Here is a 25334-nt window from a genome sequence, read left to right on the forward strand (position 1 = left end):
AAAAAGAGCTAAAGATGCAAAAGGGGCAGTTAAACAGAGACGGGCAGATAGAAAAGACGGCACAAGCAAAGAGAGAGTAGTTACTAAGTCCAGGGCAGAAAAAGCAGCTGATAGAAAAAATGGCAGAAGACTAACTCGAGTCAGAAGGGCAAAGCAAAGTCAAGGTCGCACTGAAGCAGAAGAGAGACGTCTGGGCACCTACTTAGGTAAGGATAATTAAAAGATCAAAATAAAGTACCTCAGCTGGGAGGTTTCTTAAAAAAGAAAAATAGAGTCCGATTGTCTGTTTTCTGTGTCTAATGTGATCCAAACAAGAACAACTAAAAGAGAAGTACCTGGGTGGAGCAGAGAATACAAGAGAGAAGACAACATAGGCAAGTCGGAAGGAATTGTGGCCGTCAGATGAGGTGAGTCTCGAAGAAAGGAAGGAGTAGTAGGAGTGTAGCATAAAAGAAAAAAAAACAGAAAAGATCTTGGTCTGAGCAACTATGGAGGACCACACAAACGTCACACAATAGATTGCAATGGTTAGGAAAACCATTTTATTCTTAAAAAATACCGAGAATACAGCCTTTGTAGTACTTCGGTCAGATTTGGCATTTGTCAGAAAAAAAATGTATTAGCAAATGTAGAAGAACCCCCCCTCCTACCTCTTATCTGTTCGTCATTCCTCATGCTCCAAGAAGCATGCAACCCCATGGTTTCTTTATTCATCGAAATATTTAAGTCCATTAAATATCATAATTTCTACAGTCAGATGACAACGAAAAGGCCCTTTGCCCTCTGTTGCTGATCATTATAGCCAGTTCATTGAGGGCATGGTCAGCAAACAGAAATGGAGTGCGTTCCTGAAATTTGAAGTTTGTTTATAACTGCGATAATGGCCTCCTGGTTGCTCATTTAATGGCCTGGCCATGGAAGAGAGCGGAGGCGAACAGCTCTTCTTTAGGCAGCCATTAAAGGACTGGAAGCGTCATCTTCCTCTGCAGTTTTTGCTTCTTTAGACATATTTTCCACATTCACACATAAATATTCCACACAGAGGATTGGCAGAAGACACATGAAAAGTTACAAAGGCGCATTTTTTGTGAAGAAAAAATAAAATTAATCGGCGGAGTTATCACTTCGCTCCAGAGTGATATTTTGCCTGGTGTATATAACTTATGTCACATTTCAAACATACTTTACAAGTGAATGAACTTCTGTCTTTATTTTCCTTAATATTACATTTTATTAGCTCGATTCACCCGGTTCTTAACATTTACAGTCATACGTTTGTGTCTGTACATTTAAATTCTGGACAAAACGGAGGCAGATTTGTGCGACATTTTGCCACTTAGCAAATTAGAAGGAAAATTGATTTTTTTTTGTTAATCACATTATTTAATGAGTCATCAGAATCTACTTGCTGATCAGGGAAGTGCAATATTACTTTGTTTTGATATTGACTGAGCCCTCGGGTTTTCATATATGTGACCGGCAGCCTGTTTCTTCCATTTTGGTCAAAAGGGTGAAGTGCGTATGCACCTTTTGCAGGCTCATCACAGCATAGTGGCCTACTGTCGAACGCTAACTTGAATTTTCCACCAGAGAAAATTAGACCAGAAATTAAAACTCCCAGGCATCCTGATGCATTCTTCCTAACATCTCATTAATGTTGTGCAAAACGTTTGACAAAAGGTGCAAGATACCAAGGGTATTAGTCCCACAATCCAACCGTGGTGATTGAAAGACACAGAAAGCAAATACTTTTTATCAGTATTTCAGCAAATAAATGAACCTAAACTAATAGAAAATTTGCATGATATCATTTAAATAACTCTCATAAAATAAAGTTATAGGACCACCAATCAGCTTTATCAAAACCTGTCATTTCAATTACTCCTCTTAAAACATTGGTACTTCCCCTATCATTTCTCTGGTTCAAATTTGAACCTTTCTCAGGCGATGTATGGACACTGCATCGCTGGACTACAAATGGCCAGAGTCAGCCGAACAATGTAGTATGGCCAATGCCCAACCTCTTTCGTTAGTACAGACATTCTGATTGGCCACTTCGAAATTCACATCAGTCTGCAGAATTAAACTATTCCTATTGTAGAAGTTGAGCTTTGTCAAGAGCTTGACTTCTTCTCTAACATTTGCTGCCTCAGGCTTAATATCACAAATATTATAGCACAAAATAACAATAATACTTCATAGCTTGGTTCTGATTTACATCCACGTTGATCTATTCTGATAGTTTGTTGCTTAGTTGGAGTGCATTTGGCAGCAGCTCACTAGCCGCTTAGTTAAGTAAAGTTTACCATATTAAGTTTTAAAGGCAAACTTCATTAATAAGAAAGGGAAAGGCTTGTTACGTTGGCCTATTTACTAAGGTAAATTTGTCATTTTCATACCTGCTAGCAATTAGCAAAGTGGTTCCAGGCAGAGTAAAAGCCATTTACAGGTTGGAGATTTCTGAAACTATAAATCTCACTCAACGGATAGAAAAGTTGGCATACCAAGGCTTGCTTTGCCTTAGGAGTTTGTGAATGTCCACAAAGTTATACGTTTGGGTTTTCCTAGACACCACAGGCTGTTTACATTCTGGAAAGGGTCTTAAATTTCCTCTAGCCAAGGCCTGGTATATCTCCCCTTTCAAGGTGGGAAGAGGAAGGGATCACCCGTGGATTTGCTTGGGGAAAAGCGGTCTCCATGTTTTCCGTGCAAAGAACAATGAAAAAGTGTGCATTTGCACAGGTTATCCTATTCCCACTGTGTGGAGTTCTCTGATCTGGAGAACCCCGGCACAGCAGAATAGGAGCCCAAATGGGAAATCGCATGACTTTCATAGGAGTATGCCTTAAAACGGGCCTATATAGCTTTCCAGAAGTATTCCTGGGAATGTTTGGGAGTAGAAAAAAAGTTGGAAATGTGCTTTGGCACGGAAGCAGAGCTCCTCATTTGTACTTTTTCAACTTTTTTCCGTGAATGGCACCCATAGCTTCCAACACTATGTTGAGTAGTGGAACGAGAACAAGACAATAAACCTATTATTGCATAGTATTTTAACTCGGATACACTAATGATTGCTCTACAGTTCTTAAAGGTACTGATGACCTATGTTCATAAATAAAGTTGACAATTCTATCATAAGCGCAAATCCAGTACCCTCTCCAGGGTAAATAGTTTGGTTTGCCTAGGACACTAGTCTGAAACCAGCATGGCATTAGCCAAAGACATAGTCTGCACACATCCGGACTGTTCCCACCCCCCCCTAGTGCTATGGAGAAACCTTCTTCCAAGCGGCACACATTATCTTTTACTGTCATTGGATATCCAAGCTCTCTGCACAAAAAAGCCAGCTCATCCTTTCAGAGCTATGTATCAGTGATTTTGTATGTGGCCAGACATGAAATATTCAGTTTGGTTTATTTTTACTATTGTGAATTCCTTTAACCCTAAAACTCATTATATTGGGGCACGATGGAAGGTCTGCTGGGGCATTTGCAATAATGAGAAAAATATGAGATCAGTAAAGTAATATATTAGTCTGCCCCTACAGTGCTATCTTTAGCCTCAAGATGTCCTAGTCCGCTGACTGATGCACTTATTAAATGGCACAGGGCAGCGGGGAGAAGGGATGTGCATCTTTAGATCTGGAAGATGCCAGTAATCAAAACGAGAACTGGGAGACAATGAGGGCGAGCGATTGTACCTTTATGTGGAGCAACCCAGTGTTTTTAGGTCTCGCCTGACCCAGCGCATGCGCTGGTCTGGCGAGACTTATTGAGAGGGCTCCAAAAAGTGCTACCAGGCCAGCCTAGTGCTACAGTGCATGTGTGCTGGCGCGCGCGTCGCGCTTACCGCGATTACTTTCACGGCCGCTTTGATGTTTGATCGTGATCGCGATCACTTTCGCGGCCACATGGCCGCTTGGCATAGCCAATAGGTCTCGCTTTTGGGACCTTATAAGTATTTAGTTATGCATCTGTTGCATGGCTAAACACTTATAAAGGTCCCAAAGGCGAGACCTATTGGCTATGCCAATGCTTGTTTCCACTTGCCATCTAGACCACTACAGAGACAACATAGCCCAACATTTGTGAACATTAACCCCTCCGAAAAGTTTATTTTTTCGAGCACACATTGAGTGTGTACTACATTTAAAAAATGCTCCCACATCAGAATTATGTGCTCTTCCGCCCTTCTTCAGGTCAGGCTCATTTGGCAGAACCCTGCACTGACATATTGTCTACTGAGCATAGCGCTAGAGAAGGAGCAACAAGTAGAAATAAAAATGCGCTACCTTGTTTCTGTCAGTGCTAGAAATGGAAACCAGCATTTGCAATGCAATCAGTCTCGCCTTTGGGACTTCATTTGTATTTAGCTCTGCAGCACATTAGCCTGGGTGCTGAAACATCTATTGTTGTTTAACATGGAGGGAAAGTAAGCACCAAACTGCGTGACACGCCCGCTATGGGAACACATGGAGAGAAATATTGACTTTCAGCGGGAAATTGTATAGTCCAAAGCTCTGTTTTAATATAAAATCAGGGCCTTCGGTGGTCATATCACTGAAAATACAAGATTTGGAAAAAATAATCGTGCTCGTGGAAGACCATTGCTATGGACTGGAATCTAGAGTATGCTAAAGTGAGTCTGGTATTTGACTGACCTCTGCTGGTCGTTTTATATCAAGACAGTTAAATAGAGTCAGTTGAAAAGTCCCTAAGCGGAAGCAGACTAGTCCTCGGGCTAATCTCCAGAGCCCACATCGTACATACACATATTAGTATATAATAAGTATACACTAAAGTATATACAAGAGGTCTTGAATGCTCGACCTAAAAATGACTCCGAGATCCCATAAATTAGGGGGCAAGGTATGGCAGCAGAAAAGGGTTGCAATCACAAGGAGCAGAGTATGTCAGTCAACTTGTAAAATTGTTTATTTAAAAAAAGAAAACCTGCCCCTAACAAACTTGCATAACAAATGCGACAGTTAATCTGTTCTGGCTTGCGTAATTGGTAACAAACAGGCTGCATTTTAAAATATCATATGAGGTTAAGGCACCTGTTGCAGAAATCTTTGTGTATCCAGCAATTTCCTGGATATAATAACAATAAGATAACTCTTGTGGTTAATGCACCTGCTGAAGGAATCTATTTGCAGTCTAGTCACAGGTTTGACTCATCATAAAATACCATAGGGTGTTAATGTATCTCTTCCAAAGCACAACGTTTAACATGTATTTTATTTACTTAGCTCACTGGGTTACTGCTTATGTCTCAGTTCGTGTTACTTAGACAAGGACTACAATCCGTGTGTTATAGAATAGCGAGTTATGAACCAGCATCAAGGAGCTGTCTGAATACTGCAAGGGACAGGTTTAGAATCTTATTGTTTTGTTTGTCAATCTTTCATTAGTCTAAGCTTACTGAAAAGGGTCCCTATGGGTAACAGTAAAGACATACCAGTATAACTACCCCAACCACTGTACTCTGTAGACCCCTCAGACGTTGTACATCTTGACTACTTGTTTCTGCAGTACAGGCGCTTTTAACATAAAATGCCAACCAGTATGAATGATGCGTAATTCCTACCCCAGGTAACCTTGCTGTCTTGCGCAACATTTCCTGCTGTAACATTTCCTGTCTATTGGCTTGCTTGTATGATTCATTGCTTCTGCATAATATCAGTGTCAAGTAAAGTGCTCTGATATCTTACATTAGGATGAGTAGCACTATAAATGAAATGAAAGAAAGTCTAATATGTAAGTGTTTAAATGGTTATTAGTGTAATTACTCGTACAGATAAATCTGGCATTCGTACAGTGCATGCATATCGCTTACGTGTGAAGTAGCCAATAACCTGCCTCTAATTATAGTTTATCTCTTAATTACTTTTCAAGTGAGCAGGCATAGTGTCTTTGTTTCCCTCAATGGCATTTGCATCATGGTGTTAGGATTCAGCGACCTCCAAGCCATGATAAGACTCTAGCAAAAGGGTTGCTGATGGCCCCTTAGGTGAGGCATGTGTGTTGTGCCCACCAGAAACTTCTCCCACCCCCTGTTGGTTGCTCCTCTGATGGTAAAGCAGATGCACTGCAGGTGCTGCTGACTTTGTTCCAGCATCGGCAAATTATACTTGGACTAAGTCAGTGTATTTCACAAGGCCAGGCTGCATCCAGCTCATTAACTGCTGCCAGATCCAGATGGAATCTCCTCCATTTCCTGCAGTGGTGTCAGTCCTTTACCATTGATTGGCTTTGGTTTTTCTAAGTCTCGCGCTTGAAATTTCGACACCATGCTATGGCTTTCTGGTTCCAAAGTCTCTTTCTCAATTCTGTCATTTGGACCTCCCTTTTCATTACCTCGCGTACCCCAGGGGTAGTTCTTTACACTTTGCTGCTCTTTAAATATTTAATGTTGGCCCCTGTTTCTTCACTTTTTCTTTGAAAAGAAAGAGAGGAAAAAACACCCACACACCCACCAAGACATAAAAGGTAAAATGATACCATCGATAAATTGGGGATAGGAAGCAAAAAAAATACAATAGATGGGAAAATAGGTTCGATTTTCAGCTGCGCAGCTCGTGGTTGTTCTAGAAGTGCCACTTCTGTATCCCACTCACTAGGGCTGTTTTTTAGTGACACGGTTACATCAGAGGGCCTGGAGTCAATGCCCTTGAGATATTACCCCCACTACTGTTGCCTGCTGGGAGAGGACCTTATTACCAGGATGGAGCTCCATTTTCCTCTCCGGTGCCTGTGTATGGATGACTTGAAGATTTCTAGAAGATGCACTTAGACGAGTATAGTGTTACCAAATAGTTGAGGCAACCTGGTGGTTACACTCGTGTCAAAGATAGATCTGCATGCACTCGCTCGACCACCCCTTCCTTCCTGTCTCCGCCTGTTGAGTTCACAACACTTACACTGCGCATAACCGACAAAGAGGGGGATCACTTAATCACCAAGCTGTAGCGGGCGTGTATGGCGCTTAAACAGGTCCGGGACAGGGGAGCGAGGCATCACTGGGGGAAGGACCTGGGCCAGCCACTGACTGACAAAGAATGGGCCGGCTGTCATGAACAAATAGAGGGTATCCCCCAACCACAGACATAAACTGCCCCATTTCAAGTGTATACACAGGATTTACATCACCCCACGACAGCTGACCAAATATGACCCTAATCATATCAGATACGGTACGAACTATCTATGAGCTGATCAACACCTCGATGACCGTTACAGAGAAAAGCTGTTGCACCCCACTAGCATAATGGATGTAGTAAGCCGCACAGAGCACATGCGTGGAACCTCTCCCCCCTTTCTTTTCCTTCCCTAACCCTTTTCTTTTTCCCGCTAATGACTAATCCTTGGTTGAAGTTTCTGTTCTATTGTACACTTATGCATGAACTGTGATAACTGATATAAGAAAACACTTGGGAATGGGAATGTAATTGTTTGTTTATAATTTCTTTCAATAAAATCAATAAAACATTTTTTTTTTTTTTTAAATCTGCATTTTAGTTTTTAGTTAATTCCAAGCGGAGGCAGCCCTCTTTTGGTCCCTTATCTGTCAAATCCAAGACTTGCTTTTCAATCCTAGTTCAACAATCCTGCTCCGTGGAGAGCTTTATGGAATGGTTCACCAGGATCCCACAATTGACCACAATTGAGTTGTCTCATCTGATGTTTAGGGGCGCACACCATTAACACTATATTTCTGGCTTGTCTTGCTGTGGGGTATCTTACTTCAGATATCAGAGGCAATCTGTTTAGCTGGGGCTCTAATCTCATACACTGCAACACCTTCTCATACAAGCAGAAATACTGTACAGCATCACTGAAGCATTCTTTCATTGCCTCAGCAGAATTGGACTTATGCTGTCGCCTCGGGACACCTGTTCCACAACACACGTGAAGAGAGTCCCACTTGAATACGATCTTTTTAATATAATAGATAGAAATACAATTCAACCGAACAGCATCCAGTGTATATCACGGGCTTCGAGTTGCCACCAGTCTATTGTTTTAGATGCAAGAGCAGCATTTTACTGTATAGGCTGGTAAAAGCAATTAGGGAAATAACCTAAAGCCAGTATTTTTTCTCCTAATCAGGACATAGTTCAAACAATAAATGCAAGATAAAATCGCTTTTAAAAGAGTTAGAGAGCTGCTTAGATAATTCATTTATAATGAAAGTAAACAGAGACAGAAGAACCATATTAGAAATACATACAGATGATTTTACATAAATTTCTATTTAGGTATCACATCCCTCCATTACAGAATATTAAAACATGAGCAAATTGCTTGTATGTTTCTCTGAGGAAGGTGGGCAACCCTAGCTTCGAAGACAACCTGTACAGACACTCATACTCTTGTTAAAACTACAGACTGTGAAGAACGGAGGACCGAGTCTGTGACAGTGGCTGTAGTCTAATTCATTAGCTGTTGACCTCGGGTCTTGATGAAAGCTAGAGTTGGTCAAGTTGGGTGGATGGAATTAGGCATGTCTTTTTGCCCTCAATTTTGATTTATTCAAGACATAATAGGGCATTACGAAGTCTTTGAATAGGTCAGTAAATTTACAAAACTACTATTGGGTTTATCTCGGAGCTATGTAGGCCCCCAAAAGATGTTTTTACTGACAAAAAAACAACTCCCTATTTTAAGTAAAATATCCTTTTGCTTTCCTACTAATTCTGCTCAGTCTTTAATTTGTATACCCCATTAACTATGAGAAATTAGTTGTTCAATTCAGCTGTTGCATTACCTGCCTGTGAGCTTTAATTTTAAAATCCTTTGAGCTTTACCTGGTATTGAAGGCCAGGATAGGCACAGCTTTTCCAGGTAAAACATTTTCTATTTCCACCTAGCAGAAACCTGGAATTTGTTCAGTATTATTGCTTACATCACCAAACGAGGTGGCAGGGGGTCACAAATCCAGAATGGGGGATCGCAACTTGCCTGATTTGATTTGCCCACTTTGCCTTTCTTGGCCTGAGGTTGCAACAATCATAGGGCCATGAAACCCGTCTTTCTATGGGTAGCTGCTCCTCATTACTCTGCATTGCCTGTGTAACCTTAGCATGAAGAGGCCGACAATTGTAAATATGCACCGTTTACTCTTTTGATCGACCCATATATCAACACATACACATTTCAATGTTACTGATTGTTGCTCCACATACAATTCCTCTAAAAAGTCAAAGAAAGTCATAATTAATTCGGATTTCTTTTGGAATGGTACCATTTAGGCAGTGCCTGTACTCTCAATTCAAAACCACAATGCCCTCCTAAGCAACCGATACACATTCCTGTCTGTAGTCCGGCTTCCTGCTTTCGCACAACACTTCACTGGTGTCTTTTGGTCCCACTCCTAGATAATTTGTAAAGGGTTGACTTGGTCGCTGAACTTGCAGGGCTTTTGTCTTCTGGATCCCAAGCAACAACTTTATTTTGGCTGAAATGGTGCCTTTGGTTACCAAGACATCAGACCCTTAGTTGGAGTCCTGAGTGATGAATGACGCATAGCAGTCCCCACTGTGTCCTTCCACATGCTTTAGTCAACACTTCCACTAAGCAGGTTTGAGCTTTGGAAACATAACCTTTGAAACAATCATATTCTATGTGTTTAATATGCAATTTACTTAATCAGGGTGTTTGGAAAATGCTACAAACCATCTGGTGGTAGCCCCAGAACGCACTGGAACATAAACATTGGTATGGCAGTCAATCAAACACACAGAACCATGACAGCAAGATGTTGCAGTCTTTGAGAAGATTGCAAGAGTTTGAGAGTTGACCTGGTGTGTGATAAAGCTGGTTTTAAGCACCTAACGATCCCCTGTCGGAACAGTAGAATGGCATGGCAAAGCTCAGAGGCATTACTAACCATACGTGAGGCTGAATAGGTAGTTCTTTAGCAACTATCTGAATCTTTTTTTCAAGTCTAAGAACACCTCTCAGCAGATGTGAACGGTAGAAAGCAGCTTTGTGGCCTTTATTAGGGTGTGAAAGCGAGCTGTCTCTCGACCCACATACCAGGGTTTTAGAGTTCCGCCTCTGATTGTGGTGCCAGGAGCCCAGGAACCTGAACCATGAAAAAGGCAGGTGGGCTCGGAGGACCGACCCCAGGATGAGGATTGTAGCTTCCTCGCCATTCAGGGGTGTAGTCGGAATAAGCAGTGTGATATGTTTGGTGGGGTGGCAGTGTTGTCTTCAGAATCGAGTTGTACATCATTCGCATAAATGTGACATGCCATCTCCTAGGAATGATGTATCTTTGTAAGGGGGTTATGTATAGGTTAGTTAGTGTTGATGATCATGAAAAGTCTTGAGCAAAGCCACAAGTGATGTTGGCAGATGGCCCAGTTGAACCTCCTGAGGTGGGTTGTGTGAGAATGAGGAAAACCTGACTATCACTGGTCTACTAATAGGATTGTCTTCAGTACTTCATTTTGACGTGCCTTGAAAAAACTGTTTTCAAAACGTTTTTTTCTTTTTGTCCACCAAACCATTAGCAGGTCAGAACGTCTTGTGTATAATGGAAATCAGCTCCGGGTGGCTTTGCTTTCTGTCCAATGCCAATCGCATTTGTTCTTACATACAGATACAGTTACACAAAAAAAAATATATATAACAATTCTCAAATCTATATTTATATATAATCTATATATCTGATATATCAGAAGTGCACTCCTATTCACATTGTATCCCTAACGCTGTGTCTGCGCCAGCTGAATGTATCATTATTCGACAGTGGTACATTTAATCGTATGTTTTCATGTTACATAAAATTGCCTTAAAATACCCCTCAGAAATTGATATGGTTCATGGATAGAAATAGAAAGGTCACCTTGTTCTGTGAAATTGATTTCTTTCCTATTAAAGAATATAATATCCTGTTCACATCCCTCAGAGCAGGAAACTGATCCTTTGTACAGGTGAATACAAGAGCCATTGTTGCTCAGAAAATAAAGAAAAGGTGGCGAAACTGCAGGAGCTGTGAAATGGCTGCCTTGCAAAATGTTGGCTACCACTATTTAAAAAAAAAAAAAAAACGTAATATGCTGCGAGGTGATGTATGTTTGTGGTTTTGAATACATGAATTGAATCAAAAGATTTATTACAGGGATTATATTTTGTCACATCCGTGTTTTACAGGAAATTGAAGCGCCAAAAAACGCTGTGAAAGAATCTGTGTTTAAGAACATTAAACAATAGTGGAAATATTGACCATTTACTTCGCATCACAAACAGAGCTGCATCTTTCTGTCGAAAGGGCACCTCCTCCCAACATAAGGAAAACCTTACAGATGGACCTATTCATGGGTACCGTATCAAAAAAGTACTTTTTCTAACCAGACTTGTGGCTAGAGGAAACACAGCACAAATCCAGTTTGAGTTCTCGCAAGACATTTCAGCTCCAAAACAAGTCTCAAGGGAAAACGATGTGAATTAAGCGTACGTGTAAGAAACACAGCAAATCACAATTGATCAGGCTGCCTAACAATTGTAATATCCTATAAAACTATGCTTGCATAGTAAAAACTACGCACTTCCCTAGTAACTGAGTTCATGGAGCTTTTTTTATCTTCTGCAGTTCAAAAATGCGTTAAAATAATCTTTAAATTCCTCAAAAAATACACTTCGATTCTAAATGTTCATGTTTTTAGGTCTCGCCTGTGTTGCAGCACATGCGCTGCTCGCTGGCGAGAAATTTTGTGAGAGAGGGATTTCAGAAAAGGGCTTTAAGCCCCGCCCCTCATTTCCATTGGCTGGCGTCATGGCCTGCCATTGGAAATTAGGGTTTTTTGTGGACGCCCTTTCGCCTCCGATCCGACTGGGTCGCCTGCTTTGCTGCTGTCGCAAAGCACTTTCTTATCTTTATGGGGCCATGTGTTTATAATTAGTCAAGAGATCGATGCTTGTTATAGAGATACCTCCTTCCCATGACCCTATAAGCGCTGCCTTTGTGTACACTGCGCCCCAGCGTTCTTTCTCTCTTGTTCGGTCTACCTGATTGACTGGATCTTTTTCTTCAGCTGCTCCGGCCATATTATGACAGAATCCGTACCGTTGACTCTGCTCTTCTTTCCATTCCCCCGCGGACACTTGTCGCCCCACTCTGAAGCTGTATATTCTGTCTCTAATGCCGGATCTGATCACGACCTCCGGGCAGTCATCCTTTGTTGCTGGCTCGCTTGTCTAGCGCTGCTGCTCTGCATGCTCCTTTGCGCGATCAGTGCACCCTCAGTTTCAGCGTTTGCCTTTCCCTGTGATTGAGCGCATCCTCCGGTCCATTCCCAGCGCAGGTCATTCTCCATTTTATGTTCTCACAATGGGTCTCCCTCGCTTCTGCCAGTGCACGCCGGTCTCTCTGCCCTCTCACTGCGCACATCTCGCATTTCTGTCAGTGTGCTGCTTTACCAGGGCAGTTTCGCTCTGCCCTGTGCTTGTCTTGTTGACATACGCTTTCAGGAGAGTAACATCCATTGGACCGAGGGTATAACTATCAAGAGTCAAGCATCCAGCAGGTGCAGTGGCACCGGGGTCCATGTTTGCGAGGTTCCCATTACAGCCCAATTATGGATGATTTGCTGTCCTCCCTCGTATAAGGACTCATTTTCCGGATTGGGGTTAGGCCATTGATACTCTAGCTCCGATGCTGCCTTGCACAGGGATACTGGTGGCATGTTTATTTTATTAATTTGTCACACGGGCCGAAAGGGAGCATTTCTAATCACTAATCGCTTATCCCATTCTAAGGGGGGGTGGGGGGGGGCGCACATGTTTTCGTGGTATGCCACTGCAGGCAGCCTATGCCCAGAGCACGTTGCGTAGTGCTTGAGAGCCAAACATCCCATGCACAGGGATGCATACAAATGAGAGATATGTGCTGCGTGCGCGCGGCCCAGGAGACAGAAATGCACACCATACATGGGGTACGCGGACAGAACGAACATCCCTGGCACAGTTGTGCATACACTCCGTGCACAGTGCACCCACAGCAACCAGAGGCTCACCGTACACAGGGGCACTCGGGAGACATGTTGCGGCCTTCCCTTAGGAGAGACTGACAGCCAATGCACGGACACACACACAGCACAAAGGCTCTTTTTGACTTAGGCTTTCGGGAGAGTAACATCCATTTGACCGAGGGTATAACTAACCAGAGTCATGCAGGTGCAGTGGCACCGGGGTCCGTGTTTGCGAGGGTCCCACTACAGCCCAGTTATGGATGATTTACTGTCCTCCCGCGTATAAGGACTAATTTCCCTGATTGGGGTTAGGCCAATGATACTCTAGCCACGATGCTACCCTGCACAGGGATACTGGTGGCAGAAATGCATCGGACACGTTGATTGACTTTTACTTCCTGCACAGGGCGTATGTTACCCCAGGGGAAATTAAAAGACCCACAGGACGTGGCATGACCCAGATGTGGGGATCTTGGAGCAGAGATGATTAATATGGTCTTTGTAGCGCCTGGCTCTGCGGGATTACTGGGATGGAATAGTGACCTGTATAAATGTTGTCACGGGAATAACAATCCCCTTCATCCCCATAGCAGGTCTCCTGGGAGGGTTTCCACGCCCACCTAAATATAGAGTGACCACTAAGTTCGTGGAGCTTGCCCTTATACTAGAAAAGTGCGAAATCAGGATGAGGTGGAAGGCTGCCACTAGCTCCCAAGTAGAAGGACACACTATTACAGGGGGAGGGCTATGAGAGTGCCATACTACTCCGGGAGGCGACACAGGGCGTTGTACAGTGGACAAAGCTAGAGCCTGGGACACGTTGGTGGATTGTCTGGAATCTGCCGATGCAAACTCCCCTGACAGCTCCATACGCTCCGATCCAGATCCCAAGGATGGCCACGCAGTTGAGGCACCCAGTGGGGCCTGACCGGGGTACCGCCCACAATGGAGGGAGATATCATTGCTACCGTGATCCCAGGGAAATTCTAGAGGCGGGGGAGTGGGAGAATTATTCGATACCTGTGCAAGGATGGAGTTGCAAGTATTATCTGCATTACACGACCTATTGTGAACTATGCTTATTCAAAATATAGCTAACTGATGCGGATGCCGTTCAAGCGCTGTAATTCTTTTGGACTATTACTGTCTCAATAATTGACCCACCTTCACAGTATATGGTTGTGTTGTCATAAAACAAGAATTTTGTTTACCACAACAAAAATATGCATAGGGCACATGGGAGAGAAATGTGCACTACAAGACTCCTAAAAGATAGCTTAGTGGACTAATGCATTGATTGTTTGCAGTAGCTGCGTGTTCGGAATGACAGATTCTGATCGCCGCACGTTCCATTCAGCCTCTTAATGTTGAGGTGGTGATGCAATGAGTAATATTGAGTTGGGTAAGAGTAGCGTCTGTTGTTGCGAAGCGCTGGAATCTAGGGGCAGATAAGCACCAGATCACGCGACAGAGACAGACATCTGGCCACCTACACGTAGACCAATGAAAGAACCGATAGGCCTATTCGGTTATTTCACGCAAAGTGGGTTCTCCTGCAGTGTTGCACTTGTTCTCCAGCGTATAGCTAAAAGTTACACATAAGGAAATCCAAATGACACCAAATAAAGTTACGTTAATATAAATGCAGGATAAATGTACATATCAAAATATGTCTTTAGAACTTCCCCAAATTACAGATGCGCATCCTGAACTTCTTCTGAATTCTGTTTTAAGTAACAGTAAATGGTCAAATATACCCAAAAATCTCTCCACAAGGTAGCATCATCCCAGCTAAGGCTAGTGCTCAGTGTAAGAAAATAAGTGCCAGGGCTCTGGTAAGGGGGCCAATGCAGCTTGCGCCACACATTGCCACCGCTGCCAACGATAGTAACACAGCTATTAACCAACTATTCATTGCCCCAAAGCTGTAAGAATGAGTTGGGTAGCAGACAAAAGTAATTTTTACTGTATATTGAATTAATAATTAATGATTGTTGTGCTCATCTCTAAATTAGACAGCGCCACCTTGTGGCACACTGTCACCCACGCCTGTGTTGACGAATAAGTGCCAGTGCCAAGCACCGGAAACCACCGGCTCAAATTAAGCACTGCTAGTGCTAGATGAATGCCCCAGTAATCAGCTGCCTTATAGCCCTATGGCACCACCATGGAAGGCTACAAGAATGTTAAATATTATTTTAAAGAATGCATTTAAAACATTTCCATTAATGCTTGGAAAAACGAGCGCCTAACTTTTGCCTAAGCTCCGAAAATGTCACTGATGTTGATAGGGTGTAGTTCATCTATAAATAAATTAGTGTATGCTCATTATTTGATGTTATATCACTATAAATATTTATATACATCTTATGGGCACTGAAGGGTGCTTTACAAATTAATTTGGTTCACAATATCACCATTTATATTTCACCTCAATAGTCCAAAGTTCCATGAGTGAACCACAGCGATACTGTTTCTGTAAAAAGGGCCCAACAAGACTGAAAAATACATTTTAAGAATACTATCTTTATTGCTTTTGTATGCAAATATGCATGTTGTTTTTTTTTTTAAATTAACTGCCAAAAACAAATTCCACATACTTAACAAAATAAGCAACCGGAGACATATTTGTAACAAATGTATTATTTTGAATCCTTACTATGCCTTATACATAGTTCCATATGTTTTAGTAAGACTGCTGCATAGTTATTTTTATAGTCATATTTTTCTTCTTCGACCCATTGGTAAAAGTTTTAGGTCGAGCCTAGCGGTAGCGCGCCTACCCTGCTCGCTCTGCGAGGCATGCTGTAGTAGAGTATGCTGTTGAAGCCTCGCCTACTCTCCCATATTTTTCATTGGCCGGTGTCATTGTCCCTGGTAAATGCTGGCTTCCGATTGATAACGATGCTTGTTAGTCCCTCCTTGTTACCACCTTGTCGCCATTTGTTATCTCCCATGAGGACTGGATCTTTTACTTGTGGTGTTACACGGTCTCCTTCATAAGTCGGTAAGCAATATATATTTTTTTTTATTTGCAGAGAGGTCCGCTTTCACTTTAGCGGCCGCGCTTGTTTATTTATTTAATTAATTTGCCGCGCTGGCCGAAAGGGAGCATTTCTACTCACTAATCTAACAAGCATTTGCAATACAATAGGTCTCACATCTACGCGAGTTTGAGCTATTGACGTTGCAAATAACAATGCCTTTTATTTCTGGTTTTCGTTTTTAAAACATAAATAAAAGGCATAGTCATTTACAATGCCAATAGCTTAAACTCACGTAAATGCGAGACCTATTGCATTGCAAATGCTTGTTTAATAAAGTTTTGGGTCAGTGTCAACCTCCAGTTTCTGAGGGGGGAAAAAGCCACTTTTCCGTATATTTTTCTTTAAAATTTCACGCAAACTCACACAAATACAGATGTACATACATGTACACAAGTACACAGCAAACATCAATTTGCACACAGGCAGTGCTCGCACTAAGGTATGCAGCCTCACAGAGATAGATGTGCAGATACCAAGAAATCTGTGACTTATGTTCAGGAATGGGCGCATGATTATGTTTGATATCTGTCACAGTTGCCTGCTCCTACAATCAAGAAATATGGTCCTTGAAGCAGGATCCTGAGAATGATGGGATTTCATTGCACCGGTGATCAGCTTGAACGAAAAAGCTTGTTATTTTCCATTCAGCTCATTTAAGATTTCCTGCTTTGTGTGGGTTTACAGATAATAATGTATTTATTTTGATTCAGTTCATTACATTTATTACTTTTTCTGCTTCGGTGTTTTCTGTTCATTTTTTTGCTCCCTTATTAGGGTTATGTATCACAATTAGAAGCGGTTTTTGGGAGACGGGCATCTTCAGTTTTTAAGTAAAAATCGATTAAAAATACTGGCTGGCAAGACTGATGGGGAGCATGCTAACAGCCACAGATTTTGTTGATGATGCGCCTATTTGGTCTAGCAATCTAGTGAAGACAACAGGGAAATTTGGGCTATTCTCAGATTACCATCTAAATATGAAAAACCTGCTTATATTAGCCGAGGAATTAAAGGTGGAATCCCCCAAGGCTGAAAACAAAGCCAGACATGGGGTCATGCTTACAGGAACTACTAATATTTGATTTGTGACAACGCATTACTCTTAATGAAAAAATGAGATAAACACCCAGACACTTTAAAACGAACCACAAAATATTTTCTTTTTAGAATCCTAAATTATTTAATTACATGGCACTTTATAAGCCCCCCAACCTCCATTGCTTTCCCACAGACTAGTTTCTGTGTCTATTGTGGAGCTAGAATCACCTCAAAGATCCGCACATTTCATTGAATTAACAGTAGTTAATTGAAGAGTGGGCATTGCTCAGTTTTAGATTTCATAGTTTGGTTACACTGGCCATAGGTTTATACAGTTGAGAAATCAGCATGTAAACTCCATTACCTTTTTGTTCTATATTTTGAGTAGTGATATAAAGGATACCTTCTGACTTTTGATGACCTTCAGATATTTCAGAAAAGCAAAACTAAAAATACTTTGTACAATAAGTGAAGAGAGGGGGATAATAAATGGGTATTTTTAATACAAATCGTCAATTTGTATTGCATACCTGAAATTTATAGAGACTAGTTGTATCCCTGATAGAGAAATGCTACTTACTTTAGGTCATTTATTGTAAGAGGAATGCTCTACATTTTAGGAAAGGGGAGCATCTACAGAGCAAGGACTTTATTTTTGTGCAAAGTAAATTTATTTTTGGATGTAATGTCTGGTTACAATCTTCTCAGACTCAGTCAAGACTCCAGGTAAGTCTCAATTTTATAGTTTCTCTTAGGGGGAAATGATAATTGCTCACACATACAGACACTCACACACCAGCACTCTTTCAGACACTAACACTTGCAGGACTTTACCATAATACTATTAGATGTTTTCTCTAAAAGATGTTTTAGAGAGTTGGTGACAGGTCCAGTAAGTAAACTCTTTTATGCTTGCCAGGAACATTTTGTGCAAGAAACCAGCAATGTCTGCACGCTAGTAGGTATCGGATGAAAGAGTTTGTTTATCGAAGTGTTTTTGGAGTCGTGTCACAGACCAATTCATATGTGATTGCAAGCAGAACACTTTAATTATCCAGTTGTTCGTGTCTCCATGTTAGATGCATGCTCTTCCTCTTGTGTGAGTGATACCTGCCAAGTATAGGGCTTAATGGAGCTTGGCTGTCTTTCTACTCATCCAGCGTGTAAGGCAGCATAGTTGTCAGTATGGGCACCTACATACTCTTGCTCATGATGTACTAATAATTATCCGATCCAGCTACAGTTCTTAAGCACCCCAAAGGTAATACCAGAAGTCTCACACGCATAGAATTATGAATTTCTCGGTGCTCTCATTTAACCTTCAGATGAAAGTCCCTTAAGAGTCCACTACCAGACTGAAAGTTGGCTTTCCAATGAAGACATTCTGTCTAGAACATTACACAACCTAGGGTAAAGTAGAGGCAACGCCTACAACGTTGATCCTAGTTTTTGAGTTCATTGTGGTAATTTGTGAATATTATGTCCTCTCAAGCTTTAGGTTTCGGTGTGTTTACTTGGCTGTGATCCATTAAACTTTCATAATGGTGATAAAATAATAATTTCAAGTTAACTTCAGTGTAAGAATAGCCATAAAAATGGTTTTATTTTTAACTAAGATTATTTAAGTAATGCATTTTTTGCATCTGCTGCCTTTATCAGACATTATTTTTTGGTTTGTCTTGTCATCTGTCCTTCGGTTTCAAAATTCCGTCTTTCTTCAGCGCCCCTTAGTTGATGATCATCCTCCTCATCATAAAACGTTTTCATACATTAAAAATATTGGATTAATTCATTTCCTGCACTCACCGTCCGATACCAGACTTTTGACCCCACCTCCTAATCATTGTTTCCAAAACCTTGTCTTCTGTTTTTGCAGTATTGTTCATTATCCTTGTAAGAGATTGTTATGAGTTTATATTGCTGCTATTACTATTAGAATATTAATGAGAAGATCCAAAAGAAAGAAACCAACTAAAACATTGTGGCAAGCTAGGAAGTGCACAAAATATTGCCATTCTTGATTGCTGCTGCAAATTGTTTAAATGGGTTTCTTACCAAAAGGAGAAATATGTAAAGATCTTGTTTAAACATCTCTAATTTAGAGTTTTGTCCCACATTTTGCGAAATCTCCGGAAAGGAATTTGTGTGAGGAGTTGGAAAAAATAATTTCTTATGGATATTAATTTGACTTTTTCTCTTTTGCTCTTTGCAGGAAACCAGAGAAAGGTGTCCAGTACCTCATTGAAAGAGGATTTGTCCCTGATACTCCAGTTGGTGTGGCCCACTTCCTCTTGCAAAGGAAAGGACTTAGTAGACAGATGATCGGAGAGTTCCTGGGCAATCGGCAGAAACAGTTTAACAGAGATGTGCTAGAGTGAGTACTGCAAACCTCTGACCAGATGTGATTGGATTTGAGTGTAGTGATTATGAAACTGGGTCAGATAGTAGCCTCAGTGGCGACTTAACATGCTTTGGGACTTTATCAGACTTTTGCTTCTGTGTAAACCGATTCAATTCCAGAATGTTTACATGGATTGTTCTGAGTGCTGTATGAAGTTAATTTGGTGCCCTCTACTAGTCTGCTTAGGGCATTAGCATGCCTAGGGCACATACAACCGCCGTTGTTGGTTAGGTACAGTCTAAAAAAAGTTGCAGTGTGATTCAGTGGAATGGAAAAAGGTTTCAAAGGCTGGTTAAGATATGTGATGTATTTCTCCCTTGTGGGGAACATGTATCTATTGTTATGTCTGAAGATAAGTATGTAGGACACAAAGTGACGAGTTTGCTATTGCCACCGGTAATTTGGAAAGAACGGTTAGAGGAAGATTTTGCTTTGGTTATCAGCCCTTACCTCTTAACTGTGTGCAGAAATGCCACACAACACTCTGAGATCTTACACAATGCCCCTCTCTGCTCTTGTGCCCCCCAAAATTAAATATAGGAAAAATTATTACCAATATGATCTTTGCTTAATGGGTCACACTTACTAGGAGTCCGAAAAAATATTTAACTGCACTTCCATACTGCAATATTAGTCTAAGGCACTGTGTGTAGAAGCAGGGGTAATTGGACAGCATCCAAAAATTGGTGACCGTTGTGTCCACCTTCCTCACATCCGCTGCTTTTGGGAAAATCCTCTTTGTGGACTCACTGCTGTTGAGAATGCCACCTCGCGCCTTGTCTATCAGTGTTTTTCTGTCCTAGCCCACCTTATTAACCCAGGTGTTCCCGGTCAGGAAAAGCTCACCAAATGCCTCCATGCACTCTGGGACATTTTTATTCTGAAGACATTCGCTTTGAGGAGCGTATTGTTGGAAAAAACAAAAGTGCTGACAGATCTGCGACGCTTCAATCGCATTGCGGACCTACCATCACTTTTTATCCCTTGAAGCAGCTTCCACTGTGGGCATGAGAGCCAGTTACAGGGGCAAAAGGCCATCAAGCCCTTTAGAAATCACTTCAGTCTCATGAACCTGCCCCAGAGTGAGGCAGTGTCATTTTACTGTTTGTTCCTTAGGTAGCTCACAGAAATTTGTTCTGTAAGACACTTACTGAAAGCTATGCCTGAAACCCAACAGCACAGAAAGCAATCCATGGTTAGTATTGACAAATTCTGTAAAGTGGCAGTTACAAAACTGTTTTGTACATTTTTCACTTAAAATGCTCTCTTAATCCATTTTTTCTTTCTGTACATGTTACATTACAGCTGCCAACAGCTGGATTTGGAGTAAGATGTTTTGTACCCAGAATGGTCTCCGGTCCACTAACTTGATATCACCCTTACAATAGTTGATCACTACATATGAGATCCGATTTATAAAAGGCTTTCTGGACTACATAATGTAGTGCAACCGTAGTTGTAAATCACATAAAACAGAATAAAATTCACAAACCTATGGCTAGAGATCTGCACCTCCTCTTCACCAATCTTTCATGTACGTATATGTTAGCACCCATTAGTGTAATTTGTATTAGTAAATGTTGAAGGGACAATAAGGAGTGCTGGGAAAAGGGGACCCATAGAGTCTGTGGGCTTAAGGTAAATTTAAGGAGGGGCTGAGGACGGAGATGCTAATACAAATCACACACCCACATAAGAGCAAGACGACTGTCTATTCACAAAAATACACTTGTAATTCCACTACGTGCCTAAAAAAGCTGGTTTAAATGTACTCCAGCCCAGCCCTGGGTAAGTCAAATACCACATGAGACCAACCACTGGTACTGCAGCTCTTTTCCATAGAAAACCAGCATTGGCATAGCCAATACGTCTCGCTTTTGGGACCTTATTCGTGTTTAGCCAGAGCTATTTGCTTTGCAAACGTCTTTCAGCTATGTAGCTGTAATACTCTCACCCTGCATGTGAGTCGTCGTGCTTGATAAATCCCTAAAACACCACATATACCTGACCAAGAGAGCGTGAAGAAATAGCTACACAATGAGACAATCTGGTATACGCCACACCAGGCTTACAGCCAGGCCTTAAAGAAGCTGTGAATTCAGTTATTGTCATCAAGTATTCTTGATCAGGCGGGCACTCGAGTACCCACCAATGCTAACATACACACCGCACTCTAAACTATCCAGCTTTCAGGTTTTTTTTTTATCCTTTGTTAGTTTTATATGGACATTTATATTCTGTTCATGGCAAATGTGCTTGTGATTCCTAGCACACGTTTTATAAATGATAATTATTGAAAAACAATTCTTCTAAAGGTTGGTGCCTGATTATAGCAACCAGTTTGTTTCATAGACGATAAATGAAGCACAGAAAGGAGGGGGTTTCCTGAGTTACTTTTATTGAATAGTTAATTTACCACCATGTGTCCAATGCATCCTTACTAAATGGCGCTCTTGCTACCTACGTCAATCAGATCAGGAGACACTGTTCCAACAGAGGGGTGCGAGTCATCACCCACTCAATGAAAAAAGAAGAAGAAAGGAATGTAAAGAGTGTCCTAGGCTAGAAGAGACCCAAGTGTCGAAGGGAAAAGCAGAGCTTGTCTCTTGTTGCCCTCACCACCCCGGGAGGTGTCATGCTTCATCATCGGGCGTTTTGCTCCTCGTCGGGCCGGCTCTGCAATGCCCTGCGGGTCCCCCGAAGGGTCACTTTGGCGGAGATCTTATGAGACAAAACGCTGTATGGTGCGTGCGGGTGTGTAGTATGGGTTCTAAAAAAAAAAGTGGTGCAGTGGTGTGTGCAGAGTGATTCTAAAAATGTCTAAGGGTTGCTCAGAGGGTATTTTTTAATGAAAGGGGGTGGCACCCTTGACAGGTTAAAAAAAACCGTTGGTTAGGTGTTACCTTGGTGGGCTAAATGTCCCAAAGGGAACTACAATGTGGTCGACATGTTTCGCGCCCCTCTGGTCCTAACGGATCCGTGACGCTTCCTCAAGACCAAATGAATCGTGAAGTGTAAGTGAAAGTGAACTGAGGGATACTACCCACAGTGTGTATCCGGGTGTACAAGTCCTAAATAAACCCTGCCGTCTAACTTGTTGGATTGAGATCGCTCCTGAATACTGCCTAGGTAGAAAATGACAACAAAAGAAAGGAGAAAAGGACAATGTGTCAGGGTTTTGTGGGGACAGGGGAAGGTCGCCTTGCCCCGGAATTTGTCCTATAATAAATAAAGAAACTGGGTACGAACCAGAGATGGAAAATAATCTTATATCTTCCCAAAAGTGGGTGGGACGCAGGGTCTCAACAATGAGCGACAAAAATGAGGCACGCCTATCAAGGGGGCAGAGGCGCCCTGGTGCGTGTGGCCCCACAGTCATTCCTTGGAGTCACCACAAGGGTGTGAAGGTCGTCACGCATGTAATGACGTTGTCCGGTTCTTTCACCCTGAATCCGCCGCAATTGCAGCAATATCCGTGAATATGACATCCAAGCTAACACTTTGACAAGAAACCTTCAGCACAGGGACTATCCAGACACGGTAGTGAAGAGAGCTCGCAAACGAGCCAGAAACCATAATCGTCAGGCACTCATGGAGGACAGGGTGAAAGAACCGGACAACGTCATTACATGCGTGACGACCTTCACACCGTTGCCTAACAAAATTAAGAATATTGTGAACCGTAACTGGAAGATCCTAAACACTGGCACTTTGATGATAGAACGACCACGTTTTGCGTTCAAAAGGACCACGAACTTACGTGACCACTTACGTGACCAACTGATCAATACCAGACCACGACCCAAAAACAACCCCCAGGAGTCCACCCTATGGGACCTCCCTGCTGTGAAGGGCCACTACCCCTGTGGGGCTTGCAGTGCTTGTCCTTTCACACAACACACCAAAACCCTCAACCTGAATGAGTTTACGTGGGAACAGCGTAGACACACGAATTGCAACACCAGAAACTGTGTTTACCTTATCACCTGCCCTTGTTAACTCCAATACGTATGGATGACTACACGGCAGGTCAAAACGAGGATCAGTGACCACAGGAGCACGATCAGACTGGGCAGAACGGCCACAAGATTAACTAATCACTACATTGAGAAAGGACATTCATGTGATGACATAAAATGGACAATACTGGAGAGTAGCCAGCTGTGGAACAACACATCCTTACTACGCCGTGAACAACGATGGGTACATCGTCTACGAACACATGAACAAGGTCTCAATGATGAGATACCGTGGACTGAACTCTAAACTCGCGTATCCTTGATCTAATCCAGCCCCTCCATGACATAGTCTCTCCAGTACGCTGGCATTCATTAATTCATATGAGCCATACCTTGTTTCTCTAGCAACAATATTGGGCACACTACCCCACACACACCTCTGGGGGTGTAGCTTTGTTTACTAGAAATTATTGGCTCCATGACTGCTGGCCAGGACCGACAAAAACTCTAAAACTAAAGTGTACAATTAGATGAGGTGACCACCACTACCCATCATATAATTATTATGATCTTGAATGTGACAAATAATCTCTTGATACCTGGAAGGTGACCTCCTTATACACCGGCTAGCAGCACTATTAATCAATAACGCCAGGATTATTAGAGTCCGGCATACGATCATGTAATATGCCCCATTCTTGACTCTGATCACATACATGTCTCACTTCTGCATCGCTTTCTCTTTGGTTAACACCACAAACTATGAAAATACCTCATGCGGCAATCAGAATAGGTGACACACACGCATGCACAGGAATTGCATGTCTGGCCATCACGCATGAGCACCACCGCTAAGACCTCCTCGAACACAGCTGAATCACAGACTGGCCATTCGGACCGGGAACAGGTACCACCACAACGAGTCCAGCGGGACTACATATAGAGCTGGTACCGTTGTTCTGCTCCTTTACAGGTAGGAGGACGGCTGGGGTAGGTGCACAAGAGCCATCACCCGAGCAAAACTGTGAGTAACATTGCGCTGAAGGTAGCATGTGGTATGATGCCCGAGTGACAAATACTGAGACCGCACGATCGGCAGACCGTCGCTTGTTGATATTTACGAGTGTGTCTGTTTCTATATTACTTCTCATTCAGACCGAGAAGGTGCGGGCGCTTGTCTCCTAGTCTTTGGAGCAACTTTCTCTTTGTTTAGGTGAGTGTTGTGACGATGAGGTTTGTGTCTACTGTGTTGTGATACTACGGCACTAACAGGGGTGGACTTTCCACAACCCGTCTGTCACCCTTGATGAGACGCCGCATTAACAAACCAGTGATACGATTGAGGCATAACTGGGCGAAAACGTTGATGGTTTCTTAACAAGAGCGCACTGGGATTAGCAGGTGACTCCAAGGAGTGACGGTGGGGCCGCACGCACCAAGGCACCTCCGCCCCCTTGATAGACGTGCCTCATTTTTGTCGCTCATTGTTGAGACCCTGTGTCCTACCCACTTTTGGGAAGATATGATTATTTTCCATCTCTGGTTCGTACCCAGTTTCTGTATTTATTATAGGACAAATTCCGGGGCAAGGCGACTTTCCCCTGCCCCCACGAATCCCTGACACATTGTCCTTTTCTCCTTTCTTTTGTTGTCATTTTCTACCTAGGCAGTATCCAGGAGCGATCTCAATCTAACAAGTTAGACGGCAGGGTTTATTTAGGCCTCGTACGCCCGGGTAGTATCCCTCAGTTCACTTTCACTTACACTTCACGATTCATTTGGTCCTGAGGAAGCGCCATGGATCCGTTAGTACCACAGGGGCGCGAAACATGTCGACCACATTGTAGTTACCTTTGGGACATTTAGCCCACCAAGGTAACACCTAACCTACGGGTTTATTTAACCTGTCA

General features: G+C 42.4%; 1 protein-coding gene across 24 annotated transcripts in view; it reads left to right on the forward strand.

Moving 5' to 3' along the window:
• The window catches only part of IQSEC1 (IQ motif and Sec7 domain ArfGEF 1), a 787671-nt gene that overhangs the window by 674115 nt on the left and 88222 nt on the right, over positions 1-25334 (forward strand). For all 24 annotated transcript variants that reach the window (XM_085624821.1, XM_085624830.1, XM_085624822.1 and 21 more), the window contains one exon: positions 19277-19438. In XM_085624821.1, coding sequence (XP_085480947.1) covers positions 19277-19438 — 162 coding nt within the window. The remainder of the gene's footprint in view (positions 1-19276; positions 19439-25334) is intronic.

The sequence above is a fragment of the Triturus cristatus genome, chromosome 9 (assembly GCF_964204655.1).
Source record: "Triturus cristatus chromosome 9, aTriCri1.1, whole genome shotgun sequence".
NCBI classification, from domain to species: Eukaryota; Metazoa; Chordata; class Amphibia; order Caudata; family Salamandridae; genus Triturus; species Triturus cristatus.